This window comes from Prionailurus bengalensis, chromosome D1, assembly GCF_016509475.1.
Source record: "Prionailurus bengalensis isolate Pbe53 chromosome D1, Fcat_Pben_1.1_paternal_pri, whole genome shotgun sequence".
NCBI classification, from domain to species: Eukaryota; Metazoa; Chordata; class Mammalia; order Carnivora; family Felidae; genus Prionailurus; species Prionailurus bengalensis.
This window is the reverse complement of record NC_057346.1, coordinates 115,256,923-115,275,130: the sequence shown is the minus strand read 5'-3', so window position 1 is coordinate 115,275,130 and position 18,208 is coordinate 115,256,923. Positions and strand designations below refer to the sequence as shown.

Below are 18,208 nucleotides of genomic sequence, written 5' to 3'. Positions count from 1 at the left end.
CATTCCCTGCCTTGGGGGGCTCAGGGCCCCAGTCGGGGCAGGGCCTCCGGAGCGGGAGAGCAGGGAGGGAGGAGCAAACACGGGGCAGTGGGTCTCCCTGGGAGCCCCCCTCAGGGAAGCACCTCCTGCAACCCTCGCTCTGCTGGGATGTGGGACAGGGTGGGCGGGGGCCAGGGGCCTGTGGGATGTGGGTGCGCAGGACCTCCCCGGGTGGGCCCTGTCCCGCTTGCTGCTGGGAGGGCGTGTTGGTCGGAACCGGGGTCATGGGGGCTGGGGTGTCTGAGAAGGGCTAGCTTTACTGAGGGCTAATAAAAAGATAAACCACAGATAACTTGAATCAATATTTCCCAAGTGACACCACGGGAGCCCCCACAGCTGTTTTCCTGATAACCTGGCAAACGCCCCACCCACGCTTTGCCCCTCCCCTGCTCTCCCCGCCTCTGCCGGTCTTGCTGGGCCATATAAGGCCCGGACCCCTGCCCCAGTTGCTCTCCCCTGCCACCCTTCTGAGCCACCATGGGGCTGCCGCTAGCCGGCCTGGTGGCCGTCTGCCTGGCCCTGAGCTCAGCTGGGGGTGCGGAGCTCCAGAGAGGTGAGAAGGTGGTCAGTGGCATGTCCTGGGAGGCAGGACGGCCGAGGCAGCTCAGAGCGGAGGCCCTCCTCTGCCCAGCCTCTGGGGTGCACCGCTTGGGTCGGGCATCCTGCCCTCCGACTTTGGGTGGAAGGAAGGAGGAGGGAAGGTGGTCTTGGGTGCCTGTCATCCCTTTGAAGGTGACCTTCGGGCCAGAGTCTGTGGCCAGGTGGTGGTGCCAGGTGCAAACACCTGAGCTGGGCCTTTGTCCAGGGGCCTGGCGGGTCGGGGTGGGGGGAGGGTGGGCAGGGGCAGTCGAGAGGGGCTGGGTGTCAGGGCCCCTTGGAAGGCCAAGGCCAAGGTAGCCCTTCCGCAAAGTGGGGTGTTGGCCGCGTGCCGAAGGGGTCACTCCAGACTGAGATGAGTGGGAACGTGGGATGGGGGTGTCTCTGTCCCATTTGGGTGACAAAGCCACTGGGGGTGGGGGGAAGTTGGCCCCAAATGTCTGGACACAAAGTGGGCACCCAGAGACGCCATCCTGGTGGGTGAGGGGCGGTGGGAGCAGGGGGATGCCGGAGGGGGTGTGGCGGTGATGGGGCAGGGGTCCCTGGACCAGGTGGACAGGGTGCCCTGCGCTCCGGGAAGTCCCTCTATCCCACTTGGTGCCAGGCTGGGCGCACGGGGGTGGCGGCTGGAAATGTCCTTTCAAGGGGCTGAGACCCCCTGGTCAGGGCGGCGAAGGTCCAGCAGGGGCCAGTCCTGCAGGATGGCCTCGTGGACGGTCCCCGAGGGCAGCTGTGGGGCGGGGCCTCGGGACAGGCTTCCCGGGGCCTGGCCCGCTCACCCTGTGTGTCCCTGCTCCCCCAGAGGGCAGGACCCGGAACCATGGCCACAGCGTCTGCAGCACTTGGGGCGACTTCCACTATAAGACGTTCGACGGCGACATCTTCCGCTTCCCGGGCCTCTGCGACTACAACTTTGCGTCTGACTGCAGGGACTCCTACAAGGAGTTTGCGGTGCACCTGAAGCGGGGCCTGGGACGAGATGGGGCTCACCCCCAGCTCGACTACATCCTGCTGAACATCAAAGACGACACTATCTACCTCACCCGCCAGCTGGCGGTGCTGAACGGGGCCGTGTGAGTGGGGCTGGGCGGCCCCGCGAGGCCCTCCACCAGCTAGGAGGGTGTCGGGTTTGAGTTCGGGTCACTGACCCATTCAGCAAACACCTATGGGCCCCCGCCAGGAGCCCCCATGGGTGCGAGGGGCTTTACCCATCCTGTACTGGGGGCCCCAGGCCCCCCCTGTTACCCAGGCTCGAGTTACCCAAGGGGGGGCCATGGGAGGCCCTCTCCCCTCCCCAGCTATTGTCCCCCATTGTCTCGGGAACAATGGGCTCTAAGCCGCATTCCTGCCCAGCCTCCTGCAGGGTGTGCCCTTTGTTTCCCCAGGGGGTTGTGTATAGGCCCCCGGGGCACAGAGCTGGGGCCTGGAGGAGGGGCATAAAGAGGGACAGGGGCAGGCGGGAGGCCAGCCGGCCAAGGTGGACAGGGCTGACCTGCCACGGCCCCGGCTGCCCCGGAGGGTGGCCACGCCATCCGTGGCCCTGGCACTGGGAGCGGAGGCCACCCCACCCACAGGACGTGCAGCCTCAGTCCCCTCTGGGCAGTGGGTGACTGTGTGGGCCTGCGCGTGACTCCCGCCCGGCGCCCCTCCCCAGGGTCAGCACCCCGCACTATAGCCCCGGGCTGCTCATTGAGAAGAGCGACGTCTATACCAAGGTCTACTCCCGCGCGGGACTCACCCTCATGTGGAACCGGGAAGATTCCCTCATGGTGGGTGCAGCCCCCGCCACAGCCGGGGGTGCCTAGCGGACCGGCCCCCGTCACGAGCGGATTGGCAGCAGAGGGGGACCCTCGGGGCCCAGGGTGCGGGGGGAGGCGGGCTGGCCCTTCGCCCACCCCCCACCCCTGTCCCGGTCCTCAGCGATCCCCGGGGCCAGGACACCCCGGGGCTGACCCCAGCCTCCTGCCGTACCGGGCGCCCGAGCGGAGGGAGGTGCTGGGGACCAGCCTGGCCGTGGTCCCGCTCACCTGCCTCCCGTTCCCCCTCCAGCTGGAGCTGGACAGTAAGTTCCGGAACCACACGTGTGGCCTCTGCGGGGACTACAACGGCCTGCACGTCTATTCAGAGTTCCTCTCTGACGGTAGGGTCTCCTTGGGGGCCTGGCGGGCGGGGCGGGGGCGCTGGGTCCCTGCCGCTGCCCCGCTGACAGGCCTGCGCCCCCAGGTGTGTCCTTCAGTGCCATCGAGTTTGGGAACATGCAGAAGATCAAAAAGCCTGGGGCGGTGTGCGAGGACCCCGAGGAGGAGCCCGCGGGAGAGTCCTGCTCGGAGCACGTGAGTCGCTGGCGGGGGAGGAGCCGTTCCCGGGAGGGAGGGGGGGGGCGTCTGGGGTGTCACGGAGAAGAGGAGGGCGGGAGCGGCCCTCATCCCCTCACCCCCGCGTCTGTCTGCCAGCGCGCCGAGTGCGAGAGGCTGCTGACGGGCTCGGCCTTCAAGGACTGCCTGGGCCTGGTGCCGCTGGAGCTGTACGTGCAGGCCTGCGCGCAGGACCGCTGCCGGTGCCCGCTGGGCGCCTCCTGCGTCTGCAGCAGCCTCGCCGAGTTCTCCCGCCAGTGCTCGCACGCGGGCGGCCGGCCGGGCACCTGGAGGACCCCCAAGTTCTGCCGTAAGCGCCGCGGTGCCGCCGGGCGGGTGGGGGCGTGGGCACCGCGGGGCCCTCAGGGCGGGGCCATCCCGGCCCCCTGCACCTCGGCCCACTTGTACCCCAGCCCCCCGTACCCTAGCCCCCTGCAGCCCGGCCCCCTTGTACCCTGGCCCCCCGTACCCTAGTCCCCTGCACCCGGCCCTGCTGTACCCCAGCCCCCTGTACCCCGGCCTCCCTGCACCCCGGCCCCCTTGTACCCCGGCACCCCTGCATCCCGGCCCCCTGCGCCCCGGGCCCCCTGCATCGTGGCCCCCCCCCCCATAGTACGCTGGGCCCCCTGCACCCCAGCCCCACTGTACCCTGGCCCCTTGTACCCTGACCTCCCTGCACCCCGGCCCCCCTGTACCCCGGGCCCCCTGAATCCAGGGCCCCCTGCATCCTGGTCCCCCTGCATCCCAACCCCGTTGTACCCTGGGCCCCCTTGTACCCCGGCCCCTGTACCCTAGGCCATTGTACCCCGGCCCCCTGCACCCCGGCCCCCCTGCACCCCGGCCCCCTGCACCCCGGCCCCCCTGCACCCCGGCCCCCTTGTACCCCGGCCACCCTGCATCCCGGCCCCCCTGCATCCCGGCCCCCCGCACCCCAGGCCCCCCGTACCCCGGCCCCCTGCACCCCGGCCCCCTTGTACCCCGGCCCCTGTACCCCGGCCCCCTGCACCCCGGCCCCCCTGCACCCCGGCCCCCTGCACCCCGGCCCCCCTGCATCCCGGCCCCCTGTACTCCGGCCCCCTGCACCCCGGCCCCCTTGTACCCCGGCCCCTGTACCCTAGGCCCTTGTGCCCCGGCCCCCTGCACCCGGCCCCCTTGTACCCCGGCCCCCCTGCATCCCGGCCCCCCTGCATCCCGGCCCCCTGTACCCCGGCCCCCTGCATCCCGGCCCCCCTGCATCCCGGCCCCCCGTACCCCGGGCCCCCTGAATCCTGGGCCCCCTGCATCCTGGTCCCCCTGCATCCCAACCCCGTTGTACCCTGGGCCCCCTTGTACCCCGGCCCCTGTACCCTAGGCCCTTGTACCCCGGCCCCCTGCACCCCGGCCCCCCTGCACCCCGGCCCCCTTGTACCCCGGCCACCCTGCATCCCGGCCCCCCTGCATCCCGGCCCCCCGCACCCCGGCCCCCCGCACCCCGGCCCCCTTGTACCCCGGCCCCTGTACCCCGGCCCCCTGCACCCCGGCCCCCCTGCACCCCGGCCCCCTGCACCCCGGCCCCCCTGCACCCCGGCCCCCTTGTACCCCGGCCCCCCTGCATCCCGGCCCCCCGTACCCCCTGAATCCTGGGCCCCCTGCATCCTGGTCCCCCTGCATCCCAACTGCGTTGTACCCTGGGCCCCCTAGACCCTGGCCCCGCTGTACCCAGGCCCCCTGCACCCCGGCCCCCTTGTACCCCGGCCCCTGTACCCTAGGCCCTTGTACCCTGGCCCCCTGCACCCCGGCCCCCCTGCACCCCGGCCCCCTGCACCCCGGCCCCCCTGCACCCCGGCCCCCCGCACCCCAGGCCCCCTGTACCCCTGCGTACATGTCCGCTCAGGGGCCTGCCTTTGCCTTTGCAGCCAAGAGCTGCCCCGGGAACATGGTTTACCTGGAGAGCGGCTCACCCTGCATGGACACCTGCTCACACCTGGGAATCAGCAACCTGTGTGAGGAGCACCGCATGGACGGCTGTTTTTGCCCGGAAGGTGTGTGCTGTGGAGGCCTCGGGGCGGTGGCTGGTGGGTGGGCGCTGCCCTGAGATGGCCCGCCCAGGCCCGTGTGCCCTGGGACCGGGGGGCGGGGGGGGAGGTCAGCGATGGCGCTGGACGCGAGGGGCGGTGCCCTCTTCCCTGACACTGGGTAGAAGGGACACAGAAGCTGAAGACCGCCTCCCAAGCGCACACAGTGGGGCTTCAGGGAGTCTCGGTGGGAGGACTCCTTCCTGGTCATCACCCCGAGGGCACCTGTCCCGCTGCCCTGCTCACAGAGCCTGGAGGCCCCCAGGGTGGTGGTCTGGAGGCTGTGTTCCCAAGGCAGATCCCTGACTGGGTGATGTGTGGGGGCACAGGTGTCCCCGAAGGACCAGAGGGGCCTGCGGGTGGGAGGCCTGGCTGGCAACCCCACCTGGGAGATTGCCCCATCACAGGCCAGCCCGGGGCTGCGGCCCTGCCGGAGAAAGCCCCGCTGTGGGGATTCTGGGGTTTTCCGAGGCTGGCCGAGGATAACGTCTCTTCCCTACCGTCCAGGCACTGTGTACGATGACATTGCGGGCAGAGGCTGCATTCCCGTCAGCCAGTGTCACTGCAAGGTCCACGGGCACCTGTACTTGCCCGGCCAGCAGATCACCAACGACTGCGAGCAGTGGTGGGTCCCGGGTCCCGGGCTGGGGGCCTTGGGCTGGGGGCCGGTGGGCTGGGGGCTGGGAGCCGGTGGGCTGGGGGCCCTGGGCTGGGGGGGTTTCCTGGGCTGGGTGCCCTGGGCTGGGAGCCTTGGGCTAGGGGCCGGTGGGCTGGAGGGGGGGCAGCTGAGCCTGACCCTGTGCCCCATGGCCCACAGCGTCTGCACCGCCGGCCGCTGGGTGTGCAAAGACCTGCCATGCCCAGGCACCTGCGCCCTGGAGGGCGGCTCCCACATCTCCACCTTCGACGGGAAGAAGTACACTTTCCACGGGGACTGCTACTACGTGCTGGTCAAGGTAGCTGGCCGGGCGGCGAGCGGGCACGGCCGGCTCCCGGCCCTGCATCAGGCTCTGTGTGGGTCGCTGCCACCGTCCCTGTCCCCTGCAGGGCGACCACGACTCCTATGCCCTCCTGGGTGAGCTGGCCCCCTGCGGCTCCACGGACAAGCAGACCTGCCTGAAGACGGTGGTGCTGCTGACCGACAAGAAGAAGAACGTGGGTGCCCCCGCCCCTCCCCGCCCGGCGCCCCTGGGCCCCCAGGGCCCCTCTCAGCCCCACCGTCCCCTCTGCCTGTCCCGCAGGTGGTGGCCTTCAAGTCGGACGGCAGCGTGCTGCTGAATGAGCTGCAGGTGAACTTGCCCCACGTGACTGGTGAGTCCTGCCCCCTCCCCCCCCCCCCCCCCCCCCGCCATGACTGGTGGGTCCATGGGACGCCCAGCTGGGGGTGGCGCTGGAGGAGGTGCAGCCCCCTGCAGCTCCAGATACCCCTGCTGACGAGGGGGACCCCGCCCCCTGCCTTGCAGCCAGCTTCTCCATCTTCCAACCATCCTCCCACCACCTCGTGGTGAACACCGCCTTCGGCCTCAGGCTGCAGGTGCAGCTGGTGCCCGTGATGCAGCTGTTTGTGACGCTGGACCAGGCCGCCCAGGGGCGCGTGCAGGGTGAGTGGTGCCCTCGGCCCGCCCCCACAAGGGCCCCGCTCGCTCGGGGCCTGCCCCCTGGCGCCCCGCCCCTTCCCAACCCTGTCCCGGCCCCTCAGGCCTCTGCGGGAACTTCAACGGCCTGGAAGGGGATGACTTCAAGACGGCGGGCGGGCTGGTGGAGGCCACGGGGGCCGGCTTCGCCAACACGTGGAAGGCCCAGTCGAGTTGCCACGACAAACTGGACTGGCTGGAGGACCCCTGCTCCCTCAACATCGAGAGCGGTGAGGCTCGGCCCCTCCGGGTGCACGGGACGCCCCGCGGGACCCGTTGGCCGGGTGGGGCTGGGGGGAGGCCGGCTGGCCAGCCTGTCCAGCTGCTGCTTTCTGCCGCGTGGCTGGGTAGGGGGGTCCATGGTGGCTGCCCGCCAAGAGTCACCGCGGAGGGGCCAGGCTTGCTCGCTAATCACTGGGTGGTGGCCCTCACCCAGGGGCTGGTCTGGGGACATGACACATGCCTTCCCACCCACCAGGTCAGGGCAGGTTGAGCGTGGGGCGGCTGGGGGGGGGTGTGTGGCCTTGCATTGGGCTGGAGGGGACTGGGCTCCAGGGGACCGAGTGGGTTCCAGCTGGGTGGCCAGGCAGCGGGGCTCAGGGGACCTGCTGGAGGGGCCTGCCCCTGCTGAGGCTCTGTCCGTCCTCCGCAGCCAACTACGCGGAGCACTGGTGCTCCCTGCTGAAGAAGACAGAGACCCCCTTCGGCAGGTGCCACTCAGCCGTGGACCCCTCGGAGTATTACAAGGTGGGTGGGACCCGCGGGACCCGCACGGGCCCTGCCCGTCGCCCGATCTTGCCCGGAAGGTGCGCTCTGTGCGTCGGGCCGAGCCCGACCCTTGGCCTCGAGGCTCCCCCTGGGAGGGGCCGACCGTCAGCACGTGTGCGCGCGGGGGTGCCTCGCCTGGGTTTGCCCCTTGCGGGGTGGGAGCCGGTGCGCGTGTGTGCGCGTGCGTGTGTGAGCTGCTTCCCTCGCTCACTGCCTGCCTCACTTTCCCCCAGAGGTGCAGGTACGATACGTGTAACTGCCAGAACAGCGAGGACTGCATGTGCGCCGCCCTGTCCTCCTACGCCCGCGCCTGCGCCGCCAAGGGCGTCATGCTGTGGGGGTGGCGGGAGCAAGTCTGCAGTGAGTGCCAGCCCCCGCGGGGTGTCTGGCGTCCCCCGTGGCGGGAGGGGTCAGCCCCGCTGTTCCGTGCTGGCAGGGCGGGGCCCAGAACCGCGGCCCGGGGTTCGGGGGGGGCGGGGTTCCCGTGCGCCATCTCAGGGAGACTGCCCTCGTGGGCCCCTTGGCCGGGGTGGGGCTCAGGGACGGCCTGCGGGGCGGGGGGCGGGGGGCCGGGGGCCGTCCCTGCGCCCCTCACGCCCGCCCCGCGCCTCCGCAGACAAGGACGTGGGCTCCTGCCCCAGCTCACAGATCTTCCTGTACAACCTGACCACCTGCCAGCCCACCTGCCGCTCGCTCTCCGAGGCCGACACCCACTGCCTCAAGGGCTTTGCGCCGGTGGACGGCTGCGGCTGCCCCGACCACACCTTCCTGGATGAGAAGGGCCGCTGTGTGCCCCTGGCCAAGTGCTCTTGCTATCACCGCGGCCTCTACCTGGAGGCCGGGGAAGTGGTCCTGCGGCAGGGGGAGCGATGGTAGGCGGCCTGGGGTTGGGGAGCATGGGGGGACCCACGGGCCCGCCTGCCCCCACGAGGGGCCTGTTCACCTCCTGCCTCTTCCCCTCAGCGTTTGCCGGAACGGCAGGCTTCAGTGCATTCAGATCCAGCTGATCGGCCTTCGTAAGTAGCCTGCGTGTGCCTGGCTCCCCACCCCTCACCCATCCCCGCCTGCTGAGCCCTCCCCCCCCCCCCCGCCCCCAGCCCGACTTCCACTGAGCCGAGGCGGCCCCCTCTGTCCCACAGGCTGTCAGGCCCCAAAGATCCACGTGGATTGCAACAACCTGACAGCGCTGGCCATCCAGAACCCGCGACCCACCAGCTGCCAGACGCTGGCTGCCGGCCACGTGCGTGTGGGGGCCGCCGTTGGGGGGAGGGTGTCCCCAGGCGTCCACACTGGCCCCGGGACCTGGATGTTGGGTCCCGCGCACACACGGGCCTCACTGGCCCTCCCTGTCCCCGGGCAGGGGAGGTGGTGGCCGGTCGGCCCCCCGTCCGGCCCACTGAGGGCACGGTGGCCAGCCTAGGGACCCTCGGCTGGCAGCCCTCGCCTGTACCCCGGCCCAGGGCAGAGCCCGAGAGAGGAGAGAGGGCCAGGGTCTGTGGGTGGGGAAGGGACAAAGGGGTGTCTGCCAGGGTCAGGAAAGGGGGCGGCAGTGACGGGGCCAGCTCTGGGCCCCGAAGCAAATCCCTGAACGCCGCTCCGGCCGCCTGCAGTACCAGACGGAGTGCATCAGCGGCTGTGTTTGCCCGGACGGGCTGCTGGATGACGGCCGCGGCGGCTGCGTCATGGAAGAGCAGTGTCCCTGTGTGCACAACAAGGACCTGTACTCCCCTGGGGACAAGATCAAGGTGGACTGCAACACCTGGTGAGTGGCTGGCTGACCCCGGCCCCAGGAGCTCTGGCGGGGGGTGGGGGGGTGGGGGGGGTGGGTGTGGTTCGTGAGCCGCTCCGGGGCTGTCCGCACAGCGCCCGGCCCGCCGGGCTCCCTCTGAGCAGGGGTGGGGGGACTTGCACCCCCGTGGCCCCTCCAGGCCCCCTTCCCACTCTCCTCAGCACCTGCCAGAGGGGCCGCTGGGCGTGCACGCAGGCCGTGTGCTACGGCTCCTGCTCCATCTACGGAAGTGGCCACTACATCACGTTCGACGGAAAGCACTACGACTTTGATGGACACTGCTCCTACGTGGCGGCTCAGGTGAGGCCAGCGGCGTGGCCCTGCCCCCGGCCCGTGGCCCCGCACCACGTCCTAAAGCCACTCTCAGCCCAGCAAGAAGGGGTCCCCAGTGAGGGGCCCGGGGAGTGAGTGAGGGGCTTGTGTGTGCCGTTAAGGGCCCCCTCTTACCAGAGGAGGGCTGAGGCTGGGTGGGGGCCCGGGGCAGCGGTGGCCGGGCCAGTGTGGCTCACGTCCCCCGTGGGTCCCCAGGACTACTGTGGCCAGAACTCCTCACTGGGCTCCTTCAGCATCATCACCGAGAATGTTCCCTGTGGCACCACGGGCGTCACCTGCTCCAAGGCCATCAAAATCTTCATGGGGGTGAGTGCCGCCTGATGCCGGGGACGCACGAGCCCTCGGGGACGCTCCGGGCGCCCAGTGACAGGGCCTCTCCCCTGGGCACAGAGTCTGGAGCTGAAGCTGGAGGGCAAGCACCGCGCGGTGATCCAGCGAGATGTGGGCCACCACGTGTCCTACACCACGCGGGAGGTGGGCCAGTACCTGGTGGTAGAGGCCAGCGTGGGCGTCATCGTCATCTGGGACAAGAGGACCACCGTCTTCATCAAGCTGGCGCCGTCCTACGAGGTGCGTGGCGGCGCCCGGCTGCCGGGGCCCCGGGGCGCAGGAGGGGCCGAGCCGCCCTCCCGGGCCGGAGCCGCCTCACCACGCCCCGGGCTCGCTGCCTCCGCAGGGCACGGTGTGCGGGCTGTGTGGGAACTTCGACCGCCGCTCCAGCAACGACTTCACCACGAGGGACCACATGGTGGTGGACAGCGAGCTGGACTTCGGGAACAGCTGGAAGGCGGCTCCCACCTGCCCAGACGTGAGCTTCACCCCAGAGCCCTGCGCCCTGAGGCCGCACCGCCTCTCCTGGGCCATGAAGCAGTGCAGTATCATCAAGAGCCGGGTCTTCGCCGTCTGCCACAGCAAGGTGCGTGGGCGGGGCCGTGGCGGCGGGCCTGGGCGGGAACGTGCGCGTGGGCGGGGCCGTAGGCGGGGCCGTGGGGGCGGGCCTGGGCGGGGCTGTGCGCGTGGGCGGGGCCGTAGGCGGGGCCGTGGCGGTGGACGGCATGGATCCTTGCGCAGGGTGGCCCTTCTTGCTCCCGCTGAGGAGCGCCCTGAGGTCACCATGTGCGTCTTCTCCTCCAGCTTCAGCTCCATTTTCTGGCCTTTACCAGAGGCCCGGCCCTCCCGGAGACCCCTGGCTGGGTCCCCAGCCCTCATGTCTTCCAGGGAGGGAGAAAGGACGGAAGCTCCGGGCAGTGGGGGGGGGGGGGCGGGGGGGGAGGGGAGGGGTGGCCCCCTGTCTCTGGACCTCCCCTGCCGGCCCCCTGGGAGGCTAGTGCTGGGTGACCGTGCCCTGCCCTGGGGGTCCTGAGCTCCTCGGCTGCAGGGGCAGGCCCGGCCCCATGAGGGCAGTGCGGGCCCAGGGCACAGAGGTCTTCTCCCCCAGGTGGACCCCAAGCCATTCTACGAGGCCTGCGTCCATGACTCGTGCTCCTGCGATACGGGCGGGGACTGTGAGTGCTTTTGCTCTGCCGTGGCCTCCTACGCCCAGGCGTGCACGAAGGAGGGGGCCTGCGTGTTCTGGAGGACGCCAGACCTGTGCCGTGAGTGCCCGCCTGTCCTGGGGCGGGGGCCACACTGTGGGTGGGCTGGCCCTCCTTACCCACCCAAGGGATGGGGTGTTTGCAGTCTCTTTCCCTCCTGAGAGCCGTTGCTCGGGGCCAGGGTGGCGCGTGGGCTGCCAGAAGGGAGCTGGCCTCGTGCTCCCTGGATCTGACCCCGCGTCCCCCACAGCCATCTTCTGTGACTACTACAACCCCCCGGACGAGTGCGAGTGGCACTACGAGCCGTGTGGGAACCGCAGCTTTGAGACCTGCAGGACAGTCAACGGGATCCACTCCAACATCTCCGTGTCCTACCTGGAGGGTGAGCGTGCCCCGGGGGCCGAGGCACAGGGTCCTCTGCAGACCCGCAGGGTCGCCTGGGAGAGGCCCCATGGGGCTGGCGACCTGAGGTCCGGGGCGGACCAGGCCCACCTCGCTGTGAAGCCAAGACCCCGCCCGGGCGGAGAGGCGGAAGGAAGCAGGACGGGCGGGTGTCTCACCCAGGGGTCCTGGGGAACCTCCTCAGGGCCTTGGAGTTGAGAACTAGGGATGTGAAGGGGTGAGCCACCTGCAGATCTGGGGAGGGAGTGCCCTCCCCCACCTCCCCAGGAGGCTGGGAGGGGCCTGGCCATCCCTTTGGCCCTATGGCAGTGTGCAGGGCCCAGCAAGGGGGGACCTAGGACTTCCCGGAGGAACCTCCTGGAGAGAAGGCCCTGACATGGTGGGCACGATGGTGGGGTCTGGAGGATGTGGGATCCTCCGTGGCGGTCCAAACCCTGTGCCCTGTGCCTACCAGGCTGCTACCCACGGTGCCCCAAGGACAGGCCCATCTACGACGAGGACAATAAAAAGTGCGTCACGGCCGACCAGTGTGGCTGCTACGTCGAGGACACCCGTTACCCACCTGGAGCGTCCGTGCCCTCCGACAAGGACTGCCAGTCTTGGTACCTAAGTTCGTCCTGCAGGGAGCCCGGGGGAGGTCGGGCGCACGCGCACGTGTGACGTGGCTTCGTGTGCACAGGTGCACACGCGAGCATGTGCCTACACGCACACACCACGCGTTCGTGTGTGTGAGTGTGGACGCACGGCCAGGGGCGCACACCCGCAGGTATAGACACGGGAACAGGACGTGGGGACAGGCCAGCCTGTCCCTTCTCATCCGCCTGCTCTGTCTGGCCTTTGCCTGCCTCAGCTTGTCCTCCTCGGCCCACAGCTAGACCCCAGTGGGCAGGCTCCTTTGGAGCTGCACCCGGGGTGCACCAGGGAGGGCCTGGGCGGGGGGTGTGTGCTCGGGGTCTGCAGCTCTGTGCTTGCTTTGCAGCATGTGTACCAACTCCTCGGAAGTCGTCTGCCGGCCCGAAGAAGGTGAGCTGCCCTCCCGCCCAGGAGAGCCACCAAGCTGCCTGTCCCTGGACTGTGGGGGTGGGGCTCAGTGTCCCCCTCCCCTGCTCCTGCGGTCCCCAGAGGCCCTTCCTGGCTCAGAGCCGGCTCTGACTTGCACCGGCCTCCCCAGGCCTGAGATGAGGGGCCGAGGTCACCCCTTGTGCCATCCGGCTTCTGCGGTCCGATGGGTTTCTGGGGATGGAGTCCCGGTGGCAGATCGGTCTGCCGCTGGTCGGGGCTGGGGGACACCTAGTCTTTCTCTGATTGGGACGGGCAGGGGGTACTCGAGGGGCTCTGTCTTGTCCTTGCCATGTTGACCTTGGCCTCCTGCCCGTCCCCCAGGGAAGATTCTCAACTATACTCAGGATGGGTCTTTCTGCTACTGGCTGATCTGCGGGCCCAACGGGACGGTGGAGAAACACTTCAACGTCTGCCAGCCTACCTCGCCTCCCTCGTCCTCCTTGCCGCCCTCCACCACCCCGGTCACCGGCACCACGAGCACCACCCCCACCCCCACCCCCAGCACAGGTGAGGCCCCGGGCCCAGCTGAAATGTGGGGGTGCGCGCAGCTCATGGGTGTCTCCGTTCAGGGGACGTCACCGGGGCCCCTGGCCCGCCGAGTTGAGATGCGGCATCAGGACCACATCCCTGAGCCCAGACCGCAGCGAAGGTGACCTAGGAACACTTCCCGAACCAGCGAGAAAATACCCCTGAGGCTTAGAGGAGCAGAGGAAGGTCCTTAAATCCCCCCGTGGTTGTTCTCACTGAGGTGGTGGCCGTCACCGGCCGAGCCACGGGGGTGTGGTAGCCACGGGAAAAAGGGATTTGTAAAAATTATGAAAGAGTCGTACAGGTGTCACAACCTCTAGTGACAGCCTCCTTTCCTTTCTGGCTCTTGTGCAGCAACGACCATCTCCTCAACGACCCCGTCCTCAACCACTCCCAGTAAGTTGTGTGGGCAGTGTCCCCGAGGCGGGTGGGTGCGGGGGGCAGGGCACCCGGAGCTGCTCCGGGAACTCCCCAGGAGATGCGGATGTGGGGCCCGTGGCCCGTGCTGCTCACGTCACCAGAGAGAGTGCTTTGGGTGGCATGACCCCCTGGGACTCACGGGTGCCTGGCTGACGCACGGGGGAGGGAGCGGCTCGGGGTGACACTGTTGTTCAAGCGTCCGGACCGAGCCCCTTCCCGTGGGCTTTCTCATTGGAATGGCTGACCCTGTCCATGCTAATTGTTTTCAGGGGGACATCAGGATTTGAAAACAGCCAAGGGAGGGGCAGAGGGCTGCAGCCCGGGGGTCGGGCTGTCACCCAGGTGTGGCGTGAGGGGCTCTTCCTTCCCTGGGGCTCAGTGTGGAGCTGCAGGAGGAGGGAGGAAGCGGAGCCGGGCCCACACTCTCTGAGCCGACAACACCCTGGCTCTTTGGCCGTGATAGGAGGGCGGTCGTGCCAGTCCCGGTGGGCTCCCCGGAAGCTGCGTCCAGGCGCGGTGACCAATCCGATCCCGGATTTGCTTCCCCAGATGTGTGCTGCTTCTGGTCCGACTGGATCAACGAGAACCACCCCAGCATGGACAGCACCGGTGGAGACTGGGAGAAATTCGACAGTGTCTGCAGGGAACCCGAGGACATCCAGTGCAGGTTGGCCACGGAGCCAGAGCTCAGCTGGGAGGAGACGGGCCAGAAGGTACGGTGCGATGTCTCCTCAGGGTTCACTTGCCTCAACGAAGACCAGTTTGGAAACGGGCCGTTCGCCGTCTGTTATGACTATGAAATACGTGTCAATTGTTGCCTGCCGATGTATGAGTGTCCCGGGTCCCCAACCACGGCCCCAACCACCACCCCCTCAACCACAACCACCACCCCGACCACCACCAGCATGCCTGAGTGCGTGCCTGAGTGCAATTGGACTGGCTGGCTGGATTCAGGGAAACCAGACAACACCAAACCGGGGGCAGACATCGAATCTGTCAAGGTCTGTGAACCAGGCTGGGCGGCCAACATCTCCTGCAGAGCCGCCCAGTTCCCTGACGTCCCCCTTGGGCAGCTGGGGCAGAACGTGGATTGCGACATCAGTGTCGGGCTGGTGTGCAGAAATGAAAACCAGAAGCCAGGGGGATACATGCCCCAGCCTTCTTGCCTCAACTATGAGATCAACGTCTACTGCTGTTCGTGGCCTCCACCCTGCGTCTCCACGCCTTCCCCTGTAACCACGCCGACCTCCCCGACCACCACCACCACCAGCACGGAGACCCCGACCCCGGCCTCGACCACCACCACCAGCAGCACGGAGACTCCGACCTCCACCCCGACCACCACCAGCACGGAGACCCCGACCTCCACTCTGACCACCACCAGCACGGAGACCCCGACCCCGGCCTCCACCACCACCACCACCAGCACGGAGACTCCGACCTCCACCCCGACCACCACCAGCACGGAGACCCCGACCTCCACTCTGACCACCACCAGCACGGAGACCCCGACCCCCACCCCGACCACCACCAGCACGGAGACCCCGACCCCCACCCCGACCACCACCAGCACGGAGACCCCGACCCCCACCCCGACCACCACCAGCACGGAGACCCCGACCCCGGCCTCCACCACCACCACCACCAGCACGGAGACCCCGACCCCGGCCTCGACCACCACCACCAGCAGCACGGAGACTCCGACCTCCACCCCGACCACCACCAGCACGGAGACCCCGACCTCCACTCTGACCACCACCAGCACGGAGACCCCGACCCCGGCCTCCACCACCACCACCACCAGCACGGAGACTCCGACCTCCACCCCGACCACCACCAGCACGGAGACCCCGACCTCCACTCTGACCACCACCAGCACGGAGACCCCGACCCCCACCCCGACCACCACCAGCACGGAGACCCCGACCCCCACCCCGACCACCACCAGCACGGAGACCCCGACCCCCACCCCGACCACCACCAGCACGGAGACCCCGACCCCGGCCTCCACCACCACCACCACCAGCACGGAGACCCCGACCCCGGCCTCGACCACCACCACCAGCAGCACGGAGACTCCGACCTCCACCCCGACCACCACCAGCACGGAGACCCCGACCTCCACTCTGACCACCACCAGCACGGAGACCCCGACCCCGGCCTCCACCACCACCACCACCAGCACAGAGACTCCGACCTCCACCCCGACCACCACCAGCACGGAGACCCCGACCTCCACTCTGACCACCACCAGCACGGAGACCCCGACCCCGGCCTCCACCACCACCACCACCAGCACGGAGACTCCAACCCCCACCCCGACCACCACCAGCACGGAGACCCCGACCCCCACCCCGACCACCACCAGCACGGAGACCCCGACCCCCACCCCGACAACCACCAGCACGGAGACCCCGACCCCCACCCCGACCACCACCAGCACGGAGACCCGGACCCCGGCCTCCACCACCACCACCACCAGCACGGAGACCCCGACCCCGGCCTCGACCACCACCACCACCAGCACGGAGACCCCGACCCCCACCCCGACCACCACCAGCACGGAGACCCCGACCCCGGCCTCGACCACCACCACCACCAGCACGGAGACCCCGACCTCCACCCCAACCACCACCACCACCAGCACGGAGACCCCGACCCCCACCCCGACCACCACCAGCACGGAGACCCCGACCCCGGCCTCCACCACCACCACCACCAGCACGGAGACTCCAACCCCCACCCCGACCACCACCAGCACGGAGACCCCGACCCCCACCCCGACCACCACCAGCACGGAGACCCCGACCCGCACCCCGACCACCACCAGCACGGAGACCCCGACCCCCACCCCGACCACCACCAGCACGGAGACCCCGACCCCGGCCTCCACCACCACCACCACCAGCACGGAGACTCCGACCTCCACCCCGACCACCACCAGCACGGAGACCCCGACCTCCACTCTGACCACCACCAGCACGGAGACCCCGACCCCGGCCTCCACCACCACCACCACCAGCACGGAGACTCCAACCCCCACCCCGACCACCACCAGCACGGAGACCCCGACCCCCACCCCGACCACCACCAGCACGGAGACCCCGACCCCCACCCCGACCACCACCAGCACGGAGACCCCGACCCCCACCCCGACCACCACCAGCACGGAGACCCCGACCCCGGCCTCGACCACCACCACCACCAGCACGGAGACCCCGACCTCCACCCCGACCACCACCACCACCAGCACGGAGACCCCGACCCCCACCCCGACCACCACCAGCACGGAGACCCCGACCCCGGCCTCCACCACCACCACCACCACCAGCACGGGGACCCCGACCTCCACCCCGACCACCACCAGCACGGAGACCCCAACCGCCACCCTGACCACCACCAGCACGGAGACCCCGACCCCAGCCTCCACCCCGACCACCACCACCAGCACGGGGACCCCGACCTCCACCACCACCACCACCAGCACGGAGACCCCAACCGCCACCCTGACCACCACCAGCACGGAGACCCCGACCCCGGCCTCCACCACCACGACCACCAGCACGGAGACCCCGACCCCAGCCTCCACCACCACCACCACCAGCACGGAGACCCCGACCTCCACCCCGACCACCACCATAACAGAGACCCCGACCCCAGCCTCCACCACCACCACCACCAGCACGGAGACCCCGACCCCCACCCCGACCACCACCAGCACGGAGACCTCGACCCCGGCCTCGACCACCACCACCACCAGCACGGAGACCCCGACCCCGGCCTCCACCACCACCACCAGCACGGAGACCGCGACCTCCACCCCGACCACTACCAGCACGGAGACCCCGACCCCAGCCTCCACCACCACCACCACCAGCACGGGAACCCTGATCTCCACCCCGACCACCACCAGCACGGAGACCCCAACTGCCACCCCGACCACCACCAGCACGGAGACCCCGACCCCGGCCTCCACCCCAACCACCACCAGCACGGAGACCCCAACCACCACCCCGACCACCACCAGCACGGAGACCCCGACCCCAGCCTCCACCACCACCACCACCAGCACGGAGACCTCGACCCCGGCCTCGACCACCACCACCACCAGCACGGAGACCCCGACCCCGGCCTCCACCACCACCACCACCAGCACGGAGACCGCGACCTCCACCCCAACCACCACCAGCACGGAGACCCCGACCTCCACTCTGACCACCACCAGCACGGAGACCCCGACCCCGGCCTCCACCACCACCACCACCAGCACGGAGACTCCAACCCCCACCCCGACCACCACCAGCACGGAGACCCCGACCCCCACCCCGACCACCACCAGCACGGAGACCCCGACCCCCACCCCGACCACCACCAGCACGGAGACCCCGACCCCCACCCCGACCACCACCAGCACGGAGACCCCGACCCCGGCCTCGACCACCACCACCACCAGCACGGAGACCCCGACCTCCACCCCGACCACCACCACCACCAGCACGGAGACCCCGACCCCCGCCTCGACCACCACCATCACCGAGACCCCAACCCCGGCCTCGACCACCACCACCACCAGCACGGAAACCCCGCCCCCGGCCTCGACCACCACCACCACCAGCACGCGGACCCCGACCCCGGCCTCCACCACCACCACCACCAGCACGGAGACCCCGACCCCGGCCTCCATCACCACGAC

At 69.7% G+C, this 18,208-nt stretch overlaps 1 protein-coding gene across 1 annotated transcript in view; it reads left to right on the top strand.

Annotated features, from left to right (window-relative positions):
* Positions 1 to 516: 516 nt before the first annotated feature.
* Positions 517 to 18,208, top strand: part of MUC2 (mucin 2, oligomeric mucus/gel-forming) — a 28,744-nt gene continuing 11,052 nt past the window's right edge. The window contains exons 1-31 of the mRNA XM_043582341.1: positions 517 to 592; positions 1,439 to 1,709; positions 2,291 to 2,405; positions 2,686 to 2,776; positions 2,860 to 2,969; positions 3,090 to 3,300; positions 4,886 to 5,011; positions 5,552 to 5,669; positions 5,862 to 6,000; positions 6,092 to 6,199; positions 6,286 to 6,355; positions 6,508 to 6,645; positions 6,744 to 6,908; positions 7,331 to 7,425; positions 7,680 to 7,806; positions 8,063 to 8,318; positions 8,410 to 8,462; positions 8,586 to 8,686; positions 9,057 to 9,208; positions 9,397 to 9,535; positions 9,764 to 9,874; positions 9,959 to 10,138; positions 10,245 to 10,484; positions 11,007 to 11,163; positions 11,354 to 11,485; positions 11,960 to 12,107; positions 12,485 to 12,528; positions 12,889 to 13,074; positions 13,450 to 13,491; positions 14,065 to 16,505; positions 16,641 to 18,065. Coding sequence (XP_043438276.1) covers positions 517 to 592; positions 1,439 to 1,709; positions 2,291 to 2,405; positions 2,686 to 2,776; positions 2,860 to 2,969; positions 3,090 to 3,300; positions 4,886 to 5,011; positions 5,552 to 5,669; positions 5,862 to 6,000; positions 6,092 to 6,199; positions 6,286 to 6,355; positions 6,508 to 6,645; positions 6,744 to 6,908; positions 7,331 to 7,425; positions 7,680 to 7,806; positions 8,063 to 8,318; positions 8,410 to 8,462; positions 8,586 to 8,686; positions 9,057 to 9,208; positions 9,397 to 9,535; positions 9,764 to 9,874; positions 9,959 to 10,138; positions 10,245 to 10,484; positions 11,007 to 11,163; positions 11,354 to 11,485; positions 11,960 to 12,107; positions 12,485 to 12,528; positions 12,889 to 13,074; positions 13,450 to 13,491; positions 14,065 to 16,505; positions 16,641 to 18,065 — 7,767 coding nt within the window. The remainder of the gene's footprint in view (positions 593 to 1,438; positions 1,710 to 2,290; positions 2,406 to 2,685; positions 2,777 to 2,859; positions 2,970 to 3,089; positions 3,301 to 4,885; positions 5,012 to 5,551; positions 5,670 to 5,861; positions 6,001 to 6,091; positions 6,200 to 6,285; positions 6,356 to 6,507; positions 6,646 to 6,743; positions 6,909 to 7,330; positions 7,426 to 7,679; positions 7,807 to 8,062; positions 8,319 to 8,409; positions 8,463 to 8,585; positions 8,687 to 9,056; positions 9,209 to 9,396; positions 9,536 to 9,763; positions 9,875 to 9,958; positions 10,139 to 10,244; positions 10,485 to 11,006; positions 11,164 to 11,353; positions 11,486 to 11,959; positions 12,108 to 12,484; positions 12,529 to 12,888; positions 13,075 to 13,449; positions 13,492 to 14,064; positions 16,506 to 16,640; positions 18,066 to 18,208) is intronic.